The sequence below is a fragment of the Tigriopus californicus genome, chromosome 2 (genome assembly GCF_007210705.1).
Source record: "Tigriopus californicus strain San Diego chromosome 2, Tcal_SD_v2.1, whole genome shotgun sequence".
In the NCBI taxonomy this organism is placed as follows: Eukaryota; Metazoa; Arthropoda; class Copepoda; order Harpacticoida; family Harpacticidae; genus Tigriopus; species Tigriopus californicus.
The window spans coordinates 57,064-80,586 of record NC_081441.1 but is presented as its reverse complement, the minus strand read 5'-3'; the positions used below and the strand labels follow the sequence as shown (position 1 = coordinate 80,586).

General features: G+C 41.3%; 2 protein-coding genes and 1 long non-coding RNA gene across 4 annotated transcripts in view; 2 read left to right on the top strand and 1 right to left on the bottom strand.

Annotated features, from left to right (window-relative positions):
* Positions 1-19,918, bottom strand: part of LOC131893524 (uncharacterized) — a 29,508-nt gene extending 9,590 nt beyond the window's left edge. The window contains exons 1-7 of one of the 2 annotated variants that reach the window (XM_059243577.1): positions 19,552-19,918; positions 18,075-18,154; positions 15,640-15,768; positions 15,314-15,473; positions 14,930-15,059; positions 14,697-14,863; positions 6,766-6,852 (exon numbers count right to left, since the gene is read on the bottom strand). In XM_059243577.1, coding sequence (XP_059099560.1) covers positions 6,766-6,852; positions 14,697-14,863; positions 14,930-15,059; positions 15,314-15,473; positions 15,640-15,768; positions 18,075-18,154; positions 19,552-19,627 — 829 coding nt within the window. In that variant the 5' untranslated portion in view covers positions 19,628-19,918. Of the gene's footprint in view, positions 1-6,765; positions 6,853-14,294; positions 14,864-14,929; positions 15,060-15,313; positions 15,474-15,639; positions 15,769-18,074; positions 18,155-19,551 lie in introns of those variants that run through there. The other variant, XM_059243576.1, reaches the window with a different exon arrangement.
* LOC131893523 (serine protease 41-like) lies at positions 15,833-18,013 on the top strand. The gene is made up of 3 exons (XM_059243575.1): positions 15,833-16,770; positions 16,856-16,927; positions 16,996-18,013. The coding sequence occupies exons 1-3, from the start codon at positions 16,765-16,767 to the stop codon at positions 17,977-17,979; spliced, it is 1,062 nt and encodes a 353-aa protein (XP_059099558.1). The 5' UTR covers positions 15,833-16,764; the 3' UTR covers positions 17,980-18,013.
* Positions 19,919-20,164: 246 nt separating the features above from the next.
* Positions 20,165-23,523, top strand: part of LOC131893601 (uncharacterized) — a 9,120-nt gene continuing 5,761 nt past the window's right edge. The window contains exon 1 of the long non-coding RNA XR_009374721.1: positions 20,165-20,530. This is a non-coding gene — a long non-coding RNA (uncharacterized LOC131893601). The remainder of the gene's footprint in view (positions 20,531-23,523) is intronic.

The following is a 23,523-nucleotide window of genomic DNA, read 5'->3' as shown; positions in this document are numbered from 1 at the left end:
GAGGATGGGCAACAAATAATCCTAAGGTGGCAAATGAACTCGGCGAAACTCCTTCGGTCCCATTGAGATCTTTACCAGGAGATGGAACGTCCGCCAAAATCCTTGGTCTCATCTGGGAAACAAGAAACGATGTGCTGGGCTTCAATGTTGAAGAAACGTCTTTAACCTTCACTCGTCGTGGACTACTGAGCAGACTTGCCGGCTTGTACGATCCACTTGGTCTCATTTCGCCAGTGACAATCTCTGGCAAGATCCAAATGAAATCTCTTGTTGTCAAGGGTCTGGATTGGGATGATCCCGTTGATCTTGAGCAAAAGGGGTGGTGGAACAATTGGAGTCATCAACTGATCGAGTTGGGAAAACTAAAGTTCCCAAGATGTATCTCGCCATTGGGAGGCGATGATATCCACAGACAGTTGCATGTGTTTTGCGATGCCTCTGAAGACGGGTTTTGTGCTGTGTCATATCTCAGATGCTCGAAGCCAACGGGGGAGGTGACTCTTCGATTGATTTGCGGCAAAACCAGAGTATCTCCCAAGAAACCCATGACCATCCCAAAACTCGAACTCCAAGCAGCAGTGTTGGCTTCTCGATTGGCTGATCATTTAAATCGCACGTTGCGTCTCAAGATCAATGAACGTTTCTTTTGGACGGACAGTCATGTGGTTCGATGTTGGATCTCAAGTGTAGCTCAGACATTCAAGCCATTCGTAGCCTTTAGGATTGGAGAGATTCCCCGGGAAACTGAACCCAGCTGATCTTGGCACTCGATCATTGTCAACCCCAATCATTACAGACGATTGGATCCATGGTCCAAGATTCCTCCTAAAAGCAAGGACAAACTGACCCCCCCAGATGTCGAAATTGAGGCAACAGTTGAAGAACAACGTCAGAAATATCGTATGAATGAAGAAAGAGCAGAGGTCTATGCAACGAAAATCGGGGAAGGAATCAGCACACTGCAAGAGGTCATCACAGCCTCTCGCCAGGAGGGAGAATCTAATCAGTTAATTCTCCAAAAACTGATATGCAGAGCCCAACGTGAGTCGTTTCCGGGAGATTTTGAGGAAACTGGCGTCTTTCATCCTGGAAAAAGATCTCGGTTGGTCAAGTTGAGTCCCTTTGTTGACGACAGGAATATCATCAGAGCAAAAGGACGGATCAGCAAGGCCCAAGTTGGATATGATCAACGACATCCAACCATTCTCTGCCCTCGACATCCTCTAACATCATTGATCTTAAAACAAGAACACGACCAAATCCATCATCCAAGCGTCAACCAAGGACTTGCCATGATTCGACAAAAGTATTGGGTACTACGTGGACGAGAGGCTGTGCGCAAGGTTCGCCTTGGGTGCCAGTTCTGTCGGAGGATATCTGCCACTCCCGCGCACCAAGAGATCTACCATTGGAAAGGTTTGCAATGGCCAAACCTCCGTTTCTCAACACGTCTATGGACTTGTTCGGACCGTTGAAAGTGCTAGTCTCTAGAAACAAGATCGAAAAGCGTTAGGGAGTGTTGTTTGCTTGTATGACTATACGAGCAGTACATCTCGAGATCGTCCCATCACTCAGCTCACAAGACTTCTTGAACATCCTGAGAAACTTCGTTAACCTCAGGGGAAAACCAGACTTGCTCTATTGTGATAATGGCACCAATTTTGTTGGTGCCAACAACCTGCTCAAGGAGCTTGGAAGTAACCGAGGACCAATCCAAGACGATTCCGTTGCCTGCGATATAAAATGGAAATTTCAAGTCCCTTCAGCTCCTCATTGGGGAGGAATACATGAGTCATTGGTCAAATCTGCGAAGAAAGCGATGATCAAAGTACTGGAAGAGGACCAAGCCTCAAGTAGGCATCTGCGCGACCATGAGTTGTGGACGGTAATGTGTGAGGTCACCGGATTCCTCAATTGCCGCCCCCCTGACGTACGAAAACTCAGACGAAGAAGACGCTCGAGCCTTGACTCCAAACCATTTTTTACTCTTGAGGGCTAATCCAACCGTCCCGCCTGGTCATTATTCGTCATTAGATCCCCGTCGTCATTTCTCTTACGTACAGGGAGTGGTTGATAGAATATGGAATCGTTGGACTACAAAGAATCTTACAACTCTACTTACAAGGAACAAGTGGAGCACCAAAATGATGAACATCCCACTGGGAACAGAAGTGTTGGTCGTTGGAACCCCAGAACCCCGATCGAAATGGAAGATGGGGACCGTGACTGACATTCATCCAAGTGAAGACGGCTTAGTTCGGCCCGTAACCATTCGGACACCAGAAGGAGTAATGAAGCGCCCAATAACCAAAATCTGTCCTCTCCAACCTCTTATTAGATCATCAGACCAACAGGCCAATATGTCTCAACTGCTTGATCCTCAAATCGTATCTCAAAACCTCTCTCCTCGAACATCTCATTATTGATCTCCCTCGTCAAGTGGAATGGGAGAGGAATGGATGAAAGAATTATGTCTCCTGCCATGTCTGCCGGAACTGGGTATTCCACTAGAATCAGGAGCCTCCCGGAATTGGCAGCGGAAAGGGGAACAGCCAGATCGAGACAACGCTGATCCGAATGTTTACGTCACCCAGCCATCATTGGCCAATTCAGCCCAGATCGGCCAATCCTGCCATGGAAGGCAGCCATCACGAGGCAGTGTGAAAGAGAACTATGAGATGAACAGTTGCCTATTGTTAGCTCCCTCAATAAACTATAAAACAAACCGTTCCTAGGGAGGCTTAATTATTAGTAGGTAGGATATATGCAGTCCGCTTGCAGGAGAAGAGATTCTTCAGAACAAAGCTGCAATTGGTAAATCAGGCGTACGAATAGTTTCTCACCAACAAATGTGCAGAGGAAATCACGAACAATGTCAACAAACCGGACAGTGCTTACTACTTGCAAACGCACCCAATTTTCAAGGGTACATCGACATCAACTCCAGTTCACATTGTTCACAATGCTGCGTCGCCATGATCTTTTTCATGCCGGCCCAAACTTAATTCCAGATCTTGTGTCCGTCCCAATCAACTTCCATTCCAAACGAACAACGGTGATTCTAGATATTTCCAAAGTGTTTTTAAGCATTGGCATCGAAAATGACAACGATTTTTTTTAAATTCTTATGGACAACTTCACCAAATGGACCCATCAAATTACGTCGTAGTTAGTACTTAGTTTTGCGGTCTTGTCGTCGCCTCTCAGGCCTTTTGGGTAGTTCAGGGACCTGTCAAAAGATTTCAAGAAACGTACTCATTAGTTGCAAAGGCTGTTAAACGGATATATGTTGACGACCTTGCCACTGGGCCTTCGGACACGACAAGTGCGAAAAGGCAGGCCGATGAAATATTCGCTCTTTTCACTCTCGTTGATGGTGACGCTCTTCCCACCAAACGTTTAATTCTCAAAACGACGGCTCAACTTTTTGGTTCCTTAGGCACGATTTTTGGAATTCAATACGATGGGGTTTTCCACAAGGGTTTATTTCTGGTAGGATAAAATAACGTTGGACTTGTTCGTCTCGTGCTCACAAAACGAACAATCTCGAATCAAGTCTCCACTCAACCTGATATTAGAGGAGGATGGAGGACACACATTCGAACAGATTTCGCCCTTCATTGTCATTGAAAAGGTACTATTACAGACTTTATGACAAGATAAAATTGACAGGGATGACGCCATAGGCGCGCTCAACTCAACTAGTGAGAACCAGCATTCATAAGCACAAAACCATTGCAAGATTGAAACTTCTCGCGGCAGTTATCATTGCCGGAGCGGGAGTGTACTGTTTGTGGGTGAAACCTTGAATATCCAGCTTCCTATATTTTGCTTCACCGACTCTAAAGTCACTCTTTGTAGTCTGGCCCGAGGTCCCGATCCATTCAAGACTTGGGTCGGTTCCCTCCGGCTTCCAAATTATCTTGGATCTAGTTCCGGCGTCTCGTTGGTTCTTCTGCCCGGGAAAATCCAACCCTGCCGACGTTGGTTCACGCGGATGCTCAGTCATAGATCTACTCCACCACACATTGTGGTGGACAGGATAATTTTTAACACATCGTGAAGTATAGACGTGGTTGGGAACCGGTCATCCATCTCCAAAGAGCAAGCAGAATTGTGGGACAATCCAGAGATCAGCAAAAACTTTGTGCAAACTGGAGTCTGCATCACAGAAATTGATCAAGCCATGTTGCATCGATTTGAAAGCTGGTACTCAACAGCACGCCTGCTGGCGTGGGTGCTACGATTCTTATATGCATTAGGCCATGAGATTCCACCCTATCCAATGTCTTATGTTTCGAAGTGTATCACACCCAACAAATACCGGTTGGCTCAAAGTGGATCCTTTGCAGAGCAAACATCCCAAACCAAACAAGGTATAACACTCGAATGCGTCGGGGTTAAGAAACGCCATGCCAAAATATGACAAAAATGAATTTGCGCGTAGCTCACACTCCATTGAGCATTCTTCCCATGCACCACACCGTCACAGGAAAGATCGTTCTCCAGTTCCACAAGATAACTTTCATCTGGATATGACACACTTGAATGCTTTAATCCAAAGACGGTACAGGATTCATGGTTCAAATCGTGAGGTACAAGGAATCGCCTGCATGTGCCTCAAACCTCATTGCAGAAAATTGGTGCCACTACAGGAACAAATGGGACAACTTTTTCACAAGGCCACAGTCAGAACCGTCTCACATGGGAAACAGAAACTGACGTATGCATACATCACCAGACATGTTCATCAACTCAGCATCTCTGAGGCACTTCTGGCGGAAAATGAACAAGGGTACAAGGTGACAGATTTCCTAACTCTATCCTGCACCTTGTCACTTACAATGACAAAGGTGCATGCAGATTCAACCCATTCCGAGAAACCGCACCACACATCTTCACCTCCCGCCAATTACGGGAGTCATTGGACATGGTCATATGGACTTCAGGCTGAATCTTAGCCATTTGTTGGAAATCCCACTGCAACGGACCAGGGTTCTGAAGAAGGTGTACCAAGAAGCTGCTAGTGGCAAATTCCTCGTGCAACCACCCCAAGACGACATTACCGATTTAGAAGTTCAGGAGTCTTAACGACATTTGGTCAACCGTTCCTAGACCAACCAATCAACTTTCACAGACATGTTAAGAGATCCATCTTTCTCCCCTTTGTCAACTTCATTGGCAACATTGCAATATGGGTATGTCAAGTCATGAAGATGGTGTACAATTTATTGATTCATTATACGGGAAAGGAGAGGATTATATAGAGCTGAATGAATTCTTCCGAGTATGAGTAATAGAGTAGAGAGCGCATAAGAGTGACATAACAACTTCCTTTCTGGGGACGGGTTTGAAGTTGGGACGGAGGGTCGAGGGGCCACGGACGAGAGTGCGACGAAAGGCCACGAACTTGGAAGGGCTGAAGGGCCATGGAGGAAGGGGTGGCGAAAGACCACGGGCGAAGGGGTGCCGAAAGGCCACGGGCGAAAGAGTGGCGAAACGCTACGGACGGAGGGCAATGGAGGATCGAGCTAAAGGGCTGCAGGGGCGAGCTGAAGGGCTGCAGGATGAAGGGCAGGTTGTCGACTTGTTGTCTTGGGATGGTTCCACATTTGAAGGGTATTAAGAATGAGATGCCACGGACACGTCCCTTGAAGACACACACACCGATACCCAGGAACTGATTGAAGACGTCGACATAAGCCAAAGGAAAATCCCCTCATATAACATTATATGCATGCGTTTTCGCCTAATCAGTGACCCTCCTAGGTTTATTGGGTTCTTGTATAAGATGTATTTGCAACTTGTTACTTAACTTCCAGCCGGCAAAGCTCCGAGAATCGGAAACGATTATTTATTGATCATCTATATTTTGTATAGTTATTTTGTGGTTAAATTTCTCCCAGTGTTAAAGACTAATAAAGCACTTGTTTCAACCCGCTACAGGCGTTCAGACGTGTATTCTTGGGCTCGTCGACTGACGCTCTAAACAGCTTGTATGGTTTGATAGGGCAAGTCCGTTTGCGTTCACCTAACCATTTCTAGCCATGTAAACAAATTCTTAGGGTATTTTCATGCCTAATATAACTTTTCCTGCTCTGAAGAACCATTTGTACGCCTAGCTTTCGGCCAAACTTCTTCTGAAGAAATCCCAAAAATTCTGTCGATTTTAAATCTTAAAATTACCCTTTTCCTTCCACAGGTTTGAGCATATATTGCATTGCAAAGTTAAACAAATGTCATTCATATTAGTTCAGACTAAATCTAAGCTATAAGCCATGAAACTTGCAGAAGCTTAGTCCTTAATAAACGATTACGGAGTTTCAACTGGCAGTGCAAAAAGGATTTTTTAGGGTTTGTATAGCAAATTTAATTGTTCCTCAATGTGCCTTTAAATGGGGTTTTAATGACAAATTATACCTCTACAGACCACAATAAGTGGATCTTTAACAAAGGAAAATTGCTTCATTTTTTGACATCAGAAAACATTAAAAATATTGACAAGCCTTGAGTGCATAACTTACCTCACATTCTAAACACCTTATAAACTGAAATCTATTTAGAACTTTACTTTATTGAATCAATGAGTCAATAATATACCATACTTTAGGTTTTAAATATAATTAGAACTTTTTGGGCTAAGATACAAAGGGACATGATGTTTGGATTTATCTTGACTTTGGAATTCAGGAATTCAATTGGAAGATCTTTTTCATTGTTTGAAAAAACATCAATTGATGAATAAACTGATGTTTCACAAGGTACCTTGTCTTTTGGCCTTTTTCGAAAATAATGGAGACTTCTGTGGTAATCGATACGCTCCAGGATAATCGTTGTAGTAGTTGCTGCCGGCTGAAATGAAAAGTAAAGTAAGAAGCTGTTCTTTTTTTTGCGTACTTCCTTACTGCTACCGGGAATGGAATCCCAGGAATATAAAGGTTGATCCGGAATTTTAGTCAAAAACTTATCCAAGTCTGACTTAAATCCTGCTATTGGATCAGCGCCTACATAAGCCCTACGAATATTTGAGGGCAGCAAATTGAACAATGAAGGAGCCCGAGAAAGAAGGGAGTTGGACTTCATTGTTTTCACTAGCCTGGATTCTCGAGGGCTTGAAGGTGATCTGAAAACGTACAATTTCAGATACCTTTCGTACCTTCTCTGAGTACTGTATAATCCCAGCCTTTCTAACCTCTTCCAATACGAGAGCTCTCTCATATCCTCAATGTTCCTAGTAAAACATCTTTGGACCTGCTCGAGCTTTTGCAAACCTGCTGAACTAATTGGCGCCCAAATGGGAGAGGAATATTCAAGATGCGGCTGAACAATCGACCTGTACAGAGTTAGCATCGTGATACTATCTCTGGACTTAAACGTGCGATATATCAAACCACATGTTTGAAAAGCCACACCAACTTTCAACTGGATGTGCTCATCGAACTTTCCATTATCTTGGAGGACTACACATAATTCCTTCATGGATGAGACCTGCTTACCTTCATCATCTAATAGTGGAGTGTGTAATGGCGTCGAGCCAAAGGTCATTGAGCGGAATTTCATTCCATTCAAGGCCATGTTACTCGCAGCAACACAGGAATAAATTTCGTCTAGGACCTCTGCCAGACAACCGTAATCCTGACCATTCCTAACAATTACCAATTTTTGTATCATCAGCATAAGAAGAGATACTGACATTACTACTACCAAGCTTCTGAAGCGGAGCAATGAAGACAATGAAAAGGAGAGGACCCAAAATGGAGCCCTCTTCACTAAAAGGCCATGATCTACCTTGTCAAAGGCCTTGGCAAAGTCAAGATAAACTACATCAACTGATTCATGGCTCTCCAGTCCCTTAATAACCTGCTCTATATGCTCAATCAGTTGGGTAACCGTGCAAAAATGTGCTCGGAACCCATGCTGGCTAGGAGGAAGGACTTCATGAATATCAAGAAATTCAACAAGTTTGAACTTCATGATCTTCTCAAACACCTTCGCAATATTCGAAGTGAGAGAAATTGGCCTGTAGTTACTGGGGAGTGACTTATCTCCCCCTTTGAAAATTGGAACAACATGAGCTACCTTCAGAGAAGAGGGGAACTTGCCCTGGTCCAAGATGCAACGCATCAAGTACGAGAAAACAGGAGCAAGAACCTGTGAGCATCTCATCAGAAACTGAGATGTCACTCCATCAGGGCCAGGGGAGCTCGAGAGTCTCAAGTCCCTGATGGCCTCTAAAGCATCCTGATCTGTTACTACAAGATCATCTAAATGCTCAGCTTGACAAGCCTTGCCAGTCCCAACAAACTCATCAATAGAGCAATGGACTGTTGCTCCTAAACTCAGTGGAGTTGAAAACACACTAGAGAACTGATCTCCAAGTATGTTGGCCATAGTCCCTACATTGTCTATGGCTTCCCCATCGACCTCAAAAGGCCCTACAGGGTGTTTGATCTTTCTCTTAGAGTTTGCATAAGAGAAAAACGCCTTCGGATTCGACCTCACCTCTTGAACAACTCTACTTTCCTTGTTCAACTGATCTGTCTCAATGGAGGCCTTAATTCTACCTTGGATTAAATCCAACTTTCTTTGAAGGCTAGCCACAACTACTGGATTCAAAGTGCTCTGGAGCCTTTTTGCTAGTTTGCAACTCTTTTTGAACAAATTCTTCCTATACTTCGGAATTTTAGAATGTGCCCCGCCCTGTGAAACACATTCAGAGATTGCTAGACTCGAACAGACGTCCTCAAAAACTAGAATCATTTTGTCTAAGGCTACATCTATGGACGATTCCTTTTTCAGCATTGAAATAAGATCAAGCTCCCCTAACCTTTCTATAATCAACGGCCAATGTTCATCTTTGAACTTGAACTTAGCCAGACCGACCTTTTTGGCCGGTCTTACTCTAGAGCACGCCGGCTTTTGAGTAATGGTCGACCCTATCTCGAGAACATGATGATCTGACAGATTACTAGGTGTCACATGGACATACTGGATCAGATCAGGGTCATTGGAAAAAAACAAGTCAAGAACGCTATTCGCTCTGGTGGCTACACCAACATGCTGAGAGAGATTGCGCAAGATCGCAAACTCCTCCAGCTTTTCGAACGACTGAGACGTCGATTTCGAAATGGGAATATACCCATCTGGACTAGCCTCCCACTCTACAACGCTAGCCGGAAAATTGAAGTCCCCTACAGTGAATACCTTTGAGCAAACTGACTGGTCCAACTCATTTCCTATGAATTTGAGAGCTGACAAGAACGAGCTTACTGAACAAGAGGGGGGCCTATATAGTGTTACAATGGACAGATCAAGACTTTAGAGGTGACAAAATAAGACCTCTACTTCTTCATTAGACATTTTTACATGACTAGAGTGCAGGTCATTTCTAACATATAGACATACGCCCCCATGCGGAAAAATGGGATTGTCAGGCTTTTGTACTCTATCACATCGAACTAAATTGAAACCAACCATGGCCAGCTCTTCATCTAAGACCCTTGATCGAAGCCAAGTTTCTGGCATGGAAATGAACAAGACCTGCCTATCTAAAGCTAGTTCCTCAAGAACCTTGATCTTTGTGCTGTCTTTTTTGGAAATAAGACAATGCACATTCAAATAAAGCCAATTTATGAGCAGATAGCCCTAGATGGACTAGAGCTATCAAATCTTTGACTAGGCTCTCTAACCTTAAAAAATCCTGTTCGAACATATTTGAGCTGTCCCTTCGATTATGATTTTAAGGTGAGAACAACAACTTTGTATATTGAATGAATTTATCCGATGAATCGACGGAAAACTTTGATGAGAGTGACGGCTGATCTTTTTTAAAAAAATGAGTTTTAATCATAAATAATACCATATTCATTGATTTGTAGTTGTACTTGGTCACAAATTCATCATAATCATAACCAACTGTCAATAATCAACTGTTTTTGAAACGGTATATTGTATGTATGGTATAAATAGGGTCTAGGACAACCCAAGCATGACGAAAGATATGGATGAGGAGGTTTCTTGTGAAAGTATCATTTACAGTTCTAGTCAAGTCAACAAGCTTATTTTGCAATCAATTTCGGGTTTGGCAATCTGAAGCCTAAGTAAAAAAATCATAACAATTGAATGATTTTTATAGAACGGAGGGCATTTTAAGATCCAGCACAGTCATTGTTACAATGTACAGTGTGCGTAAGCAAAAATTACAAAATCTGCAACAATTTCGACTTCGGCCTGATTCTCAACATGTGTAAAGAGTAGAAAATTATAATTTATTGCGAATTTACATACATACATGATGGACATGTTGGCGCACTCCTCGTCGACGGCGGCCTTCAGGTCATCGACATTGCGGTGAGGTGTAGCACAGGCCTTGGCTTCCACGGCCCCCCCAGATCCCATAGTCAAGGGGGGAGCAGTCTGGAGATGAGAGGGGCCACATCGTGTGGAGCCAGAATTCATCCAGATTCTCTGATAGCCACTTCTGGGTGGCCTTGGACTTGTGGGCTGGGGCAGAGTCCTGCTGCCAAACATAGGCTGTTCCAGCATAATTGGCATCAATCCAAGGCTTGATGACCCTCTCCATCACCTCCAGGTACTCCATCCAGTGTTGATCTTGAGGCCTTTGGAAACCAGTGGGGGGAGGGGGGGGGGGGGCATCGTCTTCCCATCTGATGCCACAACCCCAACATTATGGCCCCAGCTGGGTGCTTCGTCTGGTTGATGGTGGGACATCCTCAACACCATAGGTCAGCTACCTGTCATTTCTGGCATTTCGAGCCTGGTCCACAGTCCACATCTTCTTGTCGGAGAAGATTGGGACAGTGGAGCCATGGTGCTTCATCCAGGTGATGAGGAGCTTGCCCTTGGAGAGCCTGTTCTCCTTATTGGCCGCTGTAAGGAGCTGACGGTGACGGCTGACATAGGACTTCAGGCCAAGGTCCCTCATGGCATTCCTGATAGTCCCTTGCTGATGTTGGAGATCTTGGCCAGGGTGCCCATGGATGTGGTTGGATCCTCGTCAATGTTGGAGGCCATGGCAGTGAGGAAGTCCTCGGTTCTTTTGAGGTTGTGGCCGCCACTTCCGGGCCCTCTATGGACGCTTCCTTTTTTTATCATAGCAGGCCAGGGTGTTGTACACGGTCTTCAAAGTGGAGTTGACGATATCCGCGATGTCCTTTTTTGCTACACCGGCATGGGCCAAATCCACAATCCTTTGCCTTTTTGCCTCCATTCTTTTGAATATTGTATTTTTCATTTAAAAAACCCATTTTTACGAAGTCGGAAAGATTACTTTGAGTCACCAAACCTATTAAGCCATGTAGCCACGCAAATCGCTCCTAAGCCCGGTAGCCGTTCACAAAGTCAATTGTAAATTTTGCTTACGCACACTGTACTAACCTGCCTCACCACAATCATCTTTTTGGATGATTGAGGTGTCAATTTCATTCAAATTACTCGCTCAAGTATAATTTTACTCTAAATTTCAATTGAGTGTCACTCGTCAACCAAAGCCCCAACCGTGCTGAAACTTTCTATGCAAGTTCCCTCAACTCATACCAAATTGATCTTGTCAAATAATCAGTGGCTTAATTGCAATCAGATTTAATCAAAATGGGCAGCTGACTGCCCGAATGGAGGTCCCATGTCTTTTGTCCTTCTTGGACAACTCGACCAGGACAACTCGACCCAGTGGACAACTCGACCAAGACAACTCAACCCAAGGCAACTCGACCCAGCAGACAATACAACCCAGCAGACAAATCGATCCAACAAACAAATCAACCCAACGGACCCTGTGTAGAAATTTAGCGCAATATATTAGCTCAAAATATTCTACATTTATGGAATGAAATTAAAAAAAACCTTACCCAATTCATAACTTAATTCTTTTCAATGGAAGTTGTATCTACTTTGATCAAGGAGTGAAAATAAAAAATCATACTGTTTTAGAAATCACATTCAAGTATTTTAATGTAACGCGTTGCTGATTTTAACATATTTGCAAGCAACGTAATGGTGAGCTAATCCTCGAGGAAAAATTAAAACATGACAAAATATCTCTAACTTTCTTTGGCCTTTTTCAAATTATCCATCTTTTTAGCTATTTATCCACCTATTCCACCTTTTTTACCCCTTTTTCGACTGTTTTCTAATGGTTTGTTTACACGACATCGGAATTCACACAATGTCAATAAAACTGCGCTCCACAACGGAGTTCTGGTGCGACAATCTCGCAGTTTGGACACTTTTCCCCCGCCATGTTGCTACTTTTGAAATCCAATGGCCACGAGGTCAACCATCTGGCCTCCAACCCTTAATTTGGCCTCCAACGGGCTACTTTTAATACTCGAAGATCACTATTCATTACAGTTGGTCATTAGTTAGAACTGAACGTGTCATTTCTCACCTAAACTTAAAAAAACAGGTTTAACACATTTTATAAAAAAACTGGAAAAGAAAGACGTTAAAATATACCAGGGTAGCAAGGTTTATTCTAAGAAGGCTAGCATTTTGAATTAGAAAGGAAATTAACAAGTCATTACTCGTTCCTCAATAAAAAGAAGGGATTGCAGTTCCAGTTATACTTTTAGGCAAGTTCTTAATCATGACCTGACCTCTAAGCACGTAATAAAAAATATGGCTATTTTTCCATAAACATGCAAAATGTATGTAAGGGAAATGCAACCCATTTGGCGAATATTTACAAAACGACAAAAACTAATGAAGAACACTACATAAAATTCGAATTTTCAATCTGTTCTTAGTCAGCTACAAAAATTCTTGCTACATAACTGTGTAATAACCCAATTTGAAAATAGATAACCTGCTTTTAATTGAAACGACCTACGTTTCTTTTTTCATTACTTTAGTTCAAGAAATGGCTCAGAATTGTTATGACCAAGAGCAGGTAGATTTAGCGGGAAGCTCATTCACAGTCCATGTTTCTAGTAGTCCCTGGATTAGCCTAAAACGTCTTCAAAGAGTAAAAATAGAGACTTTTTTATTAATACTTCTGAAAAGCTACTGTTTAACATGTTTCAGTAACTGAAAAAAGTATTAACATTAGTGGCTTCCAAGTGGCCACTTTTGAGCACGAAATTGACCTCCAACGGCACTGAAAGTCTGGCAACTGTAGACCTAGGGATATGGGTGTTCTACAAAGCAAGGTTTCAATGTAAAAGAAACTAACAATCACGAGCATCAAAGGAAACTCAATACTGTATTTCTTCAGTAAAAGAGCATTTTCAAGGATGTGGAGGAATTGAATAGGTTCAAAAATATCACTCAACCGGTTTTTTTTTTCAACATGCAAAATGCTTTGAACCCCTACAAATTCCTCCTTAGGGGAATCATCGTCCTAATCTAAGCACTTTTATCTTTTAAAAAAGTTTCCTGATATCAAACATTGCAAGAAAAAAACCTATAACGAAAAAGTATAATGAAGAAAGGCAATGGATAACCTAGTAAATGCAGTTCCATACCTAGATTTTTGAACAGATAATAGTGCAGCAAAGAGGCTAGACGAGGCTAAAAACCACCTTTTCTCTCATCCATAGAGTATTTAATGATCATTAACAATATATTTCAACCTCTTTTGCACTGTCACACTTTTTTTGGGCATGATCACAACTTTTTCACATTTTCTTAACATTCTTTCGCATTTCTTCCACTTAATAAACTATAACTGCGGTAAAGTCCGCAAGGAAGAGTTGTCCTGAATCGAGTTGTCCCTTGGGTTGAGTTGTCTGTTGGGTCCCTTGTTTCACTGTCCCTCTGGGTCGAGTTATTCCTTGGGTTGAGCTGTCTATTGGGTCGAGTTGTCCGGTTACCGTATAAATTAAGTGGCTCCTTGTCGGACAAGAGTCGTAAACTACGTAGCTTTCGTCAAAGCCGGCAACAAATACCTCATGTTTATTCCAAAAGGCCCTTCGGGGGTCCATAAACATTACAAATATTACATTACATAAATTACACCTGCGGATAAGCTTTTTCATCAAGGCTAATTTGCTAATTTAGCTAATCTGAATAATGTATCTGACTTGAGCGAAATCTCTTCTGACCTTACCGAAAAATCTGAGCGAGCAACAAAAAAAAATCATTTCGAGGGTGCTTACGCGATATTGCTATCAACATTTGGGACAAAAAATCGGCTCATAATGAGTTTCAAGACGAAAATGTGTTTTTTTAATTATTTTTGATCTAGTCAAATAGGAAATCTACTAGACAATATTGAATTTGGAAAGGCCTTCTTCAAACAGACCCAAGCAACTATTCCGAATTGACTCAAGTATACATGTAGTTTTAGAGATGAAATGCATCCCAGCCTTTGGTAGACGGCAAAATAAATGACTTTATTCCTTGACACCCGTTTCCAACTACCAATGCGAAACTTATATTCGGTATCACTGGTGATTGTTTTCCAAAAATAACCAGAAACCTTTTTGTCATCAAATCACAAACCAAAATGCTAATGAAATACAAACCGAATAACTTTTGTCAAAGCATGGCTTTATTGATTTACCCGACGGCTCTGCAATTCACAGTTATGTAATTAAATTTCCATTTACTTTTTGATCCTAAACCGTGCAAAGTTTGTTGTGCGCGCAAAGGAAACAATTGAAAAAGTTTGCTCCTGCCTTGGCATCTTTTATCAACATTCTTGACAAACCTGCTTTCCATGAATTTTGAAAACTTGCCTTTTTCAGAAGAGGAGCCACGCTTGGGTATGCAATTGTTTTCCAGGTAGTCAATGTCCTCTTCCAAGATATATTGGGAAACATTAGAATCATCATTCAGGTGGCAAATCAAATTGCGTTTATTGAAAGAAGCTGATGAACAATGGAATGCAGTTGTAAGCAAGCATCTACAAAACAGCGCAGGTTGATATCGCATATCGAATTGTTAAATTGATATATCATTATTTACTTACGTTTCAATGCATTCTTCCCTTGAAGAAACGTGTATACGAGTTAGTGATGACTGCAAGGGTTTACGGCCAGGAACTCGGGTGAAAATGTTCACAATAGTTGGGCAATGTTTTTCAATAAATTCTCTCGTACCTAAAGAAAATTATATTTGTTATCAAGGCTCTAAGTAAATGAATTAGCGAAACTTGATTAGGAGGTCGGTTTTAGATGAGCAGAATTGAAGTCAAAACTTGTCACAACTCTGAAATTTAATCAATATTGAGCAAGTTTATCAGCTCTCGATCTGCATTTCTCTAGTAAAATGCAAAGTTTGGCTCTTCTGCCCAGCAAGCAACCTCCGTTTGTCAGGAAAAGAGTTGCTATCCCCATGGATTCACAATACCAACCTTGCAGACAAATTTGGTTGAATGTATCAAATCCACTTTGCTCACGAAGCATAACCTCTTTGGTCAAATCAACTTTCATAGGAAAATAGCATTGTGATTTTGATCCTCGCTGTGACGCTACACTAAAAGAGGTGTACGAAGGGGGGTTCTCTATTCCAATCTGAAAAAATGCAGTTAACTCGCCGTTATCAGATTACTCTAGGTGTTCAAGAACAAACACTTATAAGTGAAAAGCAATTTTAAATAAATACCAGCATTAATACATTAAATTTCACAACATAGGGCTTTTGTAAACCAAACATGCAACAATTCGATATTTTTCTTACTTTGAAATTGAAAAAACCACACGACAACGACAAGTTTCGAGGAATTGAGGAATAGTCCAGACCAAGTGTTTCTTGTCTCCTCCCCGAACATAATTCGGCACATAATTCTGCTGATCCGGAGGAAAAAACCTGGAAAATTGAATTTTGCCGACCAGTCTTAAAAAATCACGTGCAGGGGCTTCAAATTTACACATTTTTTGAAGAAATCAAATTTCACAGTTGTTGATCACAATTAAATCGAAAGGTCCTTATTGTCCCAGGAGTATTTTGATACGAGCTTCATCCCAGCTGAATTATTGCGGGCAGAGTTATGGCTGTTCAAACACCGATGGTCAATTGGTTTGGCCGAAAATGCACTTGGCCCTATAATAGGCCATATTGATCCCATTGGGCTGACATATTAGATGTTGACTTTCTTCAACCTAGTTATTGCATTTGTGAAATTTCATAACATTCTGAGACCTTAATGCCGTGGGGCCGTGACTGGGGGCGTAACGATCCGTACACCTGACGTGGAATGCCCCACGGGAGGTTAATTCCGATGCCAATCTCGTTAGACGGTTCAAGCTAGCAGATTTCATCTTAAAATCGAAAATTTTGAATGCCCTGAGGGTAAGTATTGGTATTTTCTGCTTAGGGCGCAATCTCCTATTTTTGATTTGTACATCTAACCCTAATCCAGTGAAAGAAAACCACGAAAATGTACCAACAGATACCACTTGCCTTGGCCTTAAATTAAGATAGATACTTGACACGCTTAAAACTACGTTAACTGAATTCTTGGAATTCTGGGATAGAATATGGCAATATTATCAGGTAAGTTGTCAGTCAATGTGCAGGATGGAGTAAACCTTATGCTTTGAAATTTTGAAGCATTCTTGAAGCCTTGTGCAATGTTAGTTTCCACCAAGGAGGCTTGAGCGGCAACAACCTACGTTGCTATACCACGAGAAAAGTGAATCACAGGTGAAACCATCACAAAGAAATTGCGTGCTTTAGGCTACTCTTATCGATTGTAAGTCGTTGCGGCAGGTTTTGTTACTACAAATGTTGCCCAAGCATGTTTTCAACAGTTTACTACTGAACTAGTCGGAGACAACACCGCGTGTGATCAAAGAAAACGAAATGAAGGTAATGAATGATTTTACCTCCGACTACTTGTTGGAACAATAAAATAGGTCAAATTGTTTGATGCTTAAGATCTCTTTATCTTCAGGTGTACAGATTTTGGTGGCAATTGATATTTATCTTGAAAATTAGTGGATGTTTCGGTCAATTTGCGAATGGGGTGAGTTTTGAACATTAATTTTGAATTCATATTTACGATGACGTCAATATTGCCTACATGACCTCTAGGTTCAACCGGTGAAAACATATTTGGAGGCACTCTTTTCCCCGACTCCACCTTATCAGACAACTCGCAAGCCAAAGTTGAAGTTATCTAGCAACAGTGCGAACTGTGGCGTTCGAAGCTCTTCATATCTCCCGCATCTGCCTAGTCAGCACAACCTGGTCACAGATCCAAGAATTCCACGACGACGAAGAGGCCGAATTGTCTGGGGTCGTAATGATACTATGGGGTCCTTCCCTGCACCTCGGGGAAGTTTCCCATGGATGGCAAGTCTCTTTGTTCTTTATAACTCAGGAGAGGCCCTTTTTATGTGCGCTGCAACAATTGTCAATCAACATATTTTACTAACGGCGGCACATTGTTTTACAAATAACAAAACACCGGAAACTTGGTTTGCCAGAGTTGGTGATAATTTTATCCTTCATCATGACCCGTCAGAACAAACATTCCGAGTAAAGGAAATCATAATTCACGAAAACTTTGATCCCTTGAAAGACAATGGCGGCGATGGTCGACATGATATTGCTCTTGTTATACTTCGGCCACATACCAATGGCGCTGTTATTAAATATAATCAAGATGTTGGACCCATTTGCTTTCCCAAATCAGAGTTTCCTCTTGCCAACTTGTATGTTAATCATTGTGAAATTGCCGGATGGGGTATGACTGAATACAACAACACCTCTTCCTACCCAGATTCGGTGAGGGGGGCCCGAATTCAAGTCGGAGATGTTCCTAAATCGTATTGCAATCACTTGTATCAACGTAACGTCCAAGAGACTGGAAAGTTTTGTGCTGGTGGGCAAGTTGATGCTTGCCAAGAAGACAGTGGAGGTCCTTTAGTGTGCCGATTGGACGATCAACGTTATTACATCATCGGAATAGTCAGTAGTGGTAAGGGGTGTGGAGTTTATCCGGGTCTTTACACAGAAGTCAGCAAGTATTCGAATTGGGTCATGAATTGGGTGAACGAGATTACATCATGGTAAAAATGAATGTTTTCAAATAAATGTGCGCTTGTCATTCGAGTGTTTATTTGGTGCGCTTGTCATTGGTTTTTTTACAGGCATTTTTTTAAATTTACCTCAGCCTCAACAAAGCCATCAAGCCGATACCCAGGAATTCTTTCGTAAGCAATGTCTCCCTGAAGACACGATGGTTGACCTGATGTAAAGAGCAAAGAGATTATTGATTTGAGTAAAATCACCATGAAGGCAAACTTGTTCTCGGAACACTAATGACAGTTATCTGTTCAATGTATCAATAACGAGCTTGATTTTGTAAATGAAGTCTGGACAATGCCCAAAATAGATGTTTCTTATAGAAATTGGCACACCAAAAATAAAAAAAATTGGCAAACGCAAACAAATATACAAAGATTTTTCCAAGAATGAAAAAGAGCACACCAAATGTAATAGACAGTAACACACGAAACTGAGCACACAAAGAGGTACTTATAGCACAGTAAAATTTGCACACTGAATTTAAGAATGTACACACGAAACAGTAAAAAGCTACATCAAACAATAAAGAGGCGCACAGAAAATAAATATCGGACTAAAATTTTTGAAACCGTGATTCTACTTCTAAGTTGTTTGAGGTTCCATGACACGTTGAAAAAAGCTGATAATATCTTATATTGTCACCTCAGCACCAATTAGTTGAGAACTTTCTACAACCACAGGCAACCAGCCTTGGTTATGATTTGTACCCATACACATTACCATCATCAGCATGCCAAATTTTCGGTGCGTAAGTGTTTTTTTATTTTTTTTGCTACATTGCTCTTTTTGCGTGCCAAAATTTTGTCTGGTGTGCCTTCTTAGAGTTTGGTCTCTTTTTCTGTATCTTTTTAACTATGCATGGGCCAGTTTATTAATCGGTGGTACTTTTTCCGCTTTTGACATGCCCGGTTTTCTGTCACCCAAAATATTATGTGTTGTCAATCAAACCTCATTGAATGTTTGCATTCTCTTTAATATTTTCCGGGAAGTTTTTTGCATTGTACATTTTTGGGGTAGTTATCGTCAGGGGTTTGGAAAAAAATACAAAGCGAGTTTGAATATATCAGACTTAAATAAATCATCTTTGAAACAAAATTCTAAGATAAATCATGTGTTGGTACCCTTTCTACTTGAATTCATTATTAAAATCATTAGAACTTTCTTTTTAGCATCTGAAATGTAACAAACGTTTAAAAACTTTTGATATTTATCATTTTAAGAATTTCAAGAGTTATATGAAAATCAAACCAGGGACCAAATTGGAAATCTTTCCCCCCCCCCTCTTTCATTTTACCCTTCGATTTATTGAACTCATCAAAGTGTTGCATTCTCATTTGCTGACTTCCTGTCTTTTGAAAGGCGCTCGACCGTGTTGTTCTGGTCTAGAAATACAGCATGCTTGTGAAATAAACTCGAAAAAAAGGATTGAAAATTATTTCAAAGAGAAGAAATTGAAAATACTTCGAGATAAAAACAGTTATACATTTGGAAGTAGCATATTTTGGGATGCCCTTTTTTCATGTTCTATAAAAATGACTTTTTTCTCAAATCACTTACCAAACCCAAAAAAGTGAATCATTCCAAGACAGAGGGCGATTCTATATTTGCACTTACAAAAACGATGGATTAACATGGCTTTTCAATCACTTATTTAGTCACATTCACATGAATCGTCACAACGTCCTTCGTTCACTCTCCAGAGTTAAACTACCTAGAATCAGGTACTATCATCGTCAGCCATCAATTCATTTAGAGCAAGCCAGTCTCGAATACATAAACACGCCTAAACGAGAAACTTTGGTGTAAAAAGTGGTGTTCGATTTCATTTCTCAATTTGGTGTTGCCACTGCAGATGTGCAAATGCCATCAAATGAATTAAGTGATGAAATGCTGACAATCGTGATTTGCCCAAGAAAACAAATTGATGATCAATTATCACGAGGATTTTGCTCATTGTTGGTTTGATAGCAACTTGAACAAGAACACATTCTAAGTTCGAATGCAACGATGACGCACAATTTGGAGTGGTTCATCATTTTATTCCTATTCGGTACTTTTAATCTGATCTAATACAAAAGACTACAAAGAGATGAAAACATGGACAGATAAAGACATGATAACAAAGACGTACAAAGAGAGTGCTACAAATAGATAACATCGGGGCCAAGATGATTTGGTTAAAGATGACTTGCCTGAGTGATCGAGGATCAGAGAAATGAAAGCGACGAACGAAAGCTGTGCTAGAATTGTCCGTGATATGATGTGGTTGCCTTATTTCAAGGAAGGAATCAAGTATTTCAAACTTACAACAATGGTGTTATTACATGGCACACTCAGTGGACCGACTGGAGTCTTGTTATTTAGTAACGCAGACACATAACGGTGATCCTCATAGATCAACCGTCGTGGAATATCGTCGAATGTCGTGAGCTGCGTAACGGCCGCCCGCTCTTCTGAGCTACTATATTCTTCAGAATGTGGGAGTTGGACATCGTCAGCTTGGGATCAAATTCTCAACAATCACTCTAGCGCTAACGTGAGCTCATAAACTGTGATCTATTTTTTTTATGAAAAACTAGGAACTTTGACATCTGAGAATGTCAGTTTCAAGATAACCCCGGATCATTGAAGATTTATGGGTTATCATGAAATTAACATACAAAGGTAAATCAGATGGTAGTTATCCAGAAAAATAATGAGTGGCACAATCTTAACCGAAGCAAGCTTTGAACATATGAATTCAATTGTCGAATGAATTTTATAAATTAAAGAAGAAGATGTAGATGATGAATCCAGCAAATATCAATTGAATGACCATTTTTAACTTAGTTTTAGCTCTATTTTTATGAATGAAAACGACCTATCGTCAAAGCTGAAGCATTTGAATTCAGCGAGGTGCAAATCTAAACTTTTTTAAAAGGTTTTTCTGCTTGGACCGTGTTTTGTTTCGAGTTTGTATGTTATACTATAGTCTATTTTAATGATCTACATCTACTGTTTTTTCCTGATCCTGTCGTGAAAAGAAGTCGTGTTTCCCTATCTGGTCAAAAATCGACCATCATAGAGAGTGTTTACTACTCGAAAGAAGTGTGAGAGTCTTATCACGCAGCCTCAGCAAGTTATTCAGTGATCACTAGGGTTCTCAAAATTATGCATAACCAAGGACTTCAAAATGCAAATAAACAAAGCCCAGGCTGTAAATAGGGATGCAATTAAACTTGAAGATGCTTTGTATTGTTATTACATACTATTTTTTTTATTTTTTATTTTTTGTGCGGACTTCCTCACCGCTACCGGGATTGGAATCCCAGCAGTTCAAGACGAGAAGATTATTTATTTTACTTGACTTTTATTCATATAAATTATTTGATCGACCAACGAATTGGAGTTGGCTGATCTGGCTAATCCTTGAATATAGGGTTGATCCGAAATTTTCGTCAAAGACTTGTCCAAGTCTGACTTATATCTTGCTACTGGATCAACGCCTACATAAGCCCCACAAATATTTGAGGGCGGCAAATTGAACAATGAAGGAGCCCGAGAAAGAAGAGAGTTGGACTTCATTGTTTTAACTAACCTGGATTCTCAAGGGCTTGAAGGTGCTCTCAGGACGCACATTAAGCCTCTACGGTCACTACAATTGACCCTAAATCCTGGGTTGGGACAAAGCTCATGAATGCTTTTGAAAACGTACAATACCAGGTACCTTTCGTACCTTCTCTGAGTACTGTACAATACCAACCTATCTAACCTCTCCCAATACGAGAGCTCTCTCATATCTTCAATGTTCCTAGTAAAACATCTTTGGACCTGCTCGAGCTTTTGCAAACTTGCTGAACTAATTGGAGCCCAAGTGGGAGAGGCATATTCAAGTTGCGGCTGAACAATCGACTTGTACAGGGTTAGCATCGTGACACTATCTCTGGACTTAAACGTGCGATATATTCAACCACATGTTTGAAAAGCCTTACCAACTTTCAACTGGATATGCTCATCGAACTTTCCATTATCTTGGAGGACTGCATCTAAATCCTTCATAGATGAGACATGCTCAATGTCCTTACCTTCATCATCTAATAGTGGAGTGTCTAATGGCGTCGAGCCAAAGGTCATTGAGCGGAATTTCATTCCATTCAGTGCATTGTTACTCGCAGCAACCAAGGAGTAGATTTGGTCTAGGACCTCTGCCAGACAACCCGAATCCTGACCATTCCTACCAACTACCAATTTTGTATTATCAGCATAGGAAGAGATACTGACATTACTACTACCAAGCTTCTGAAGCGAAGCAATGAAGATAATGAAAAGGAGAGGACCCAAAATGGAGCCCTGAGGGACACCCGACTTGACATCATATATGTCACTAAGGGATCCCTCAAGCTTAACTAATTGTTTCCTACCACAAATGAAACTTCTTAGCCAATTGAGAACCTTGCCTTGGGTCCCAATCTCATGGAGCCTCTCAACTAAAAGGCCTTGTCAAGGGCCTTGGCAAAGTCAAGACAAACTACATCAACTGATTCATGGCTCTCCAGTCCCTCAATAACCTGCTCTATACGCTCAATCAGTTGGGTAACCGTGCAAAAATGTGCTCGGAACCCGTGCTGGCGAGGAGGAAGGACTTCATGGATATCAAGAAATTCAACAAGTTTGAACTTCATGATCTTCTCAAACATCTTCGCAATATTCAAAGTGAGAGAAATCGGCCTGTAGTTACTGGGGAGTGACTTATCCCCCACTTTGAAAATTGGAACCACATGAGCTACCTTCAGAGAAGAGGGGAACTTGCCCTGGTCCAGGATGCAACGCATCAAGTACGAGAAAACAGGAGCAAGAACCTGTGAGCATCTCATCAGAAACTGAGATGTCACTCCATCAGGGCCAGGGGAGCTCGAGAGTCTCAAGTCCCTGATGGCCTCTAAAGCATCCTGATCTGTGACTACAAGATCATCTAAATGCTCAGCTTGACAAGCCTTGCCAGTCCCAACAAACTCATCAATAGAGCAATGGACTGTTGCTCCTAAACTCAGTGGAGTTGAAAACACACTAGAGAACTGATCTCCAAGTATGTTCGCCATAGTCTCTACATTGTCTATGGCTTCCCCATCGACCTCAAAAGGCCCTACAGAGTGTTTAATCTTTCTCTTAGAGTTTGTATAAGAGAAAAACGCCTTCGGATTCGACCTCACCTCTTGCACAACTCTACTTTCCTTTTTCAACTGATCGGTCTCAATGGAGGCCTTAATTCTACCCTGGATTAAATCCAACTTTCTTTGAAGGCTAGCAACAACTACCGGATTCAAAGTGCTCTGGAGCCTTTTTGTTAATTTGCAACTCCTTTTAAAAAATTGCTTCCTATACTTCGGAATTTTAGACTCTGCCCCGCCTTGCGCAACACATTCAGAGATTACTACACTGGAACAGACGTCCTCAAAAACTGGAATCATTTTGTCTAAGGCTACATCTATGGACAATTCCTTTTTCAGCAGTGAAATAAAATCAAGCTTCCCCAACCTTTCTATAATCAAC

Excerpts from the sequence above, each read along its gene's own strand:
- LOC131893523 (XM_059243575.1), top strand. Across the intron at positions 16,928-16,995 it reads TCGGTCAATTTGCGAATGGG|GTTCAACCGGTGAAAACATA; the intron begins GTGAGTTTTGAA and ends CATGACCTCTAG.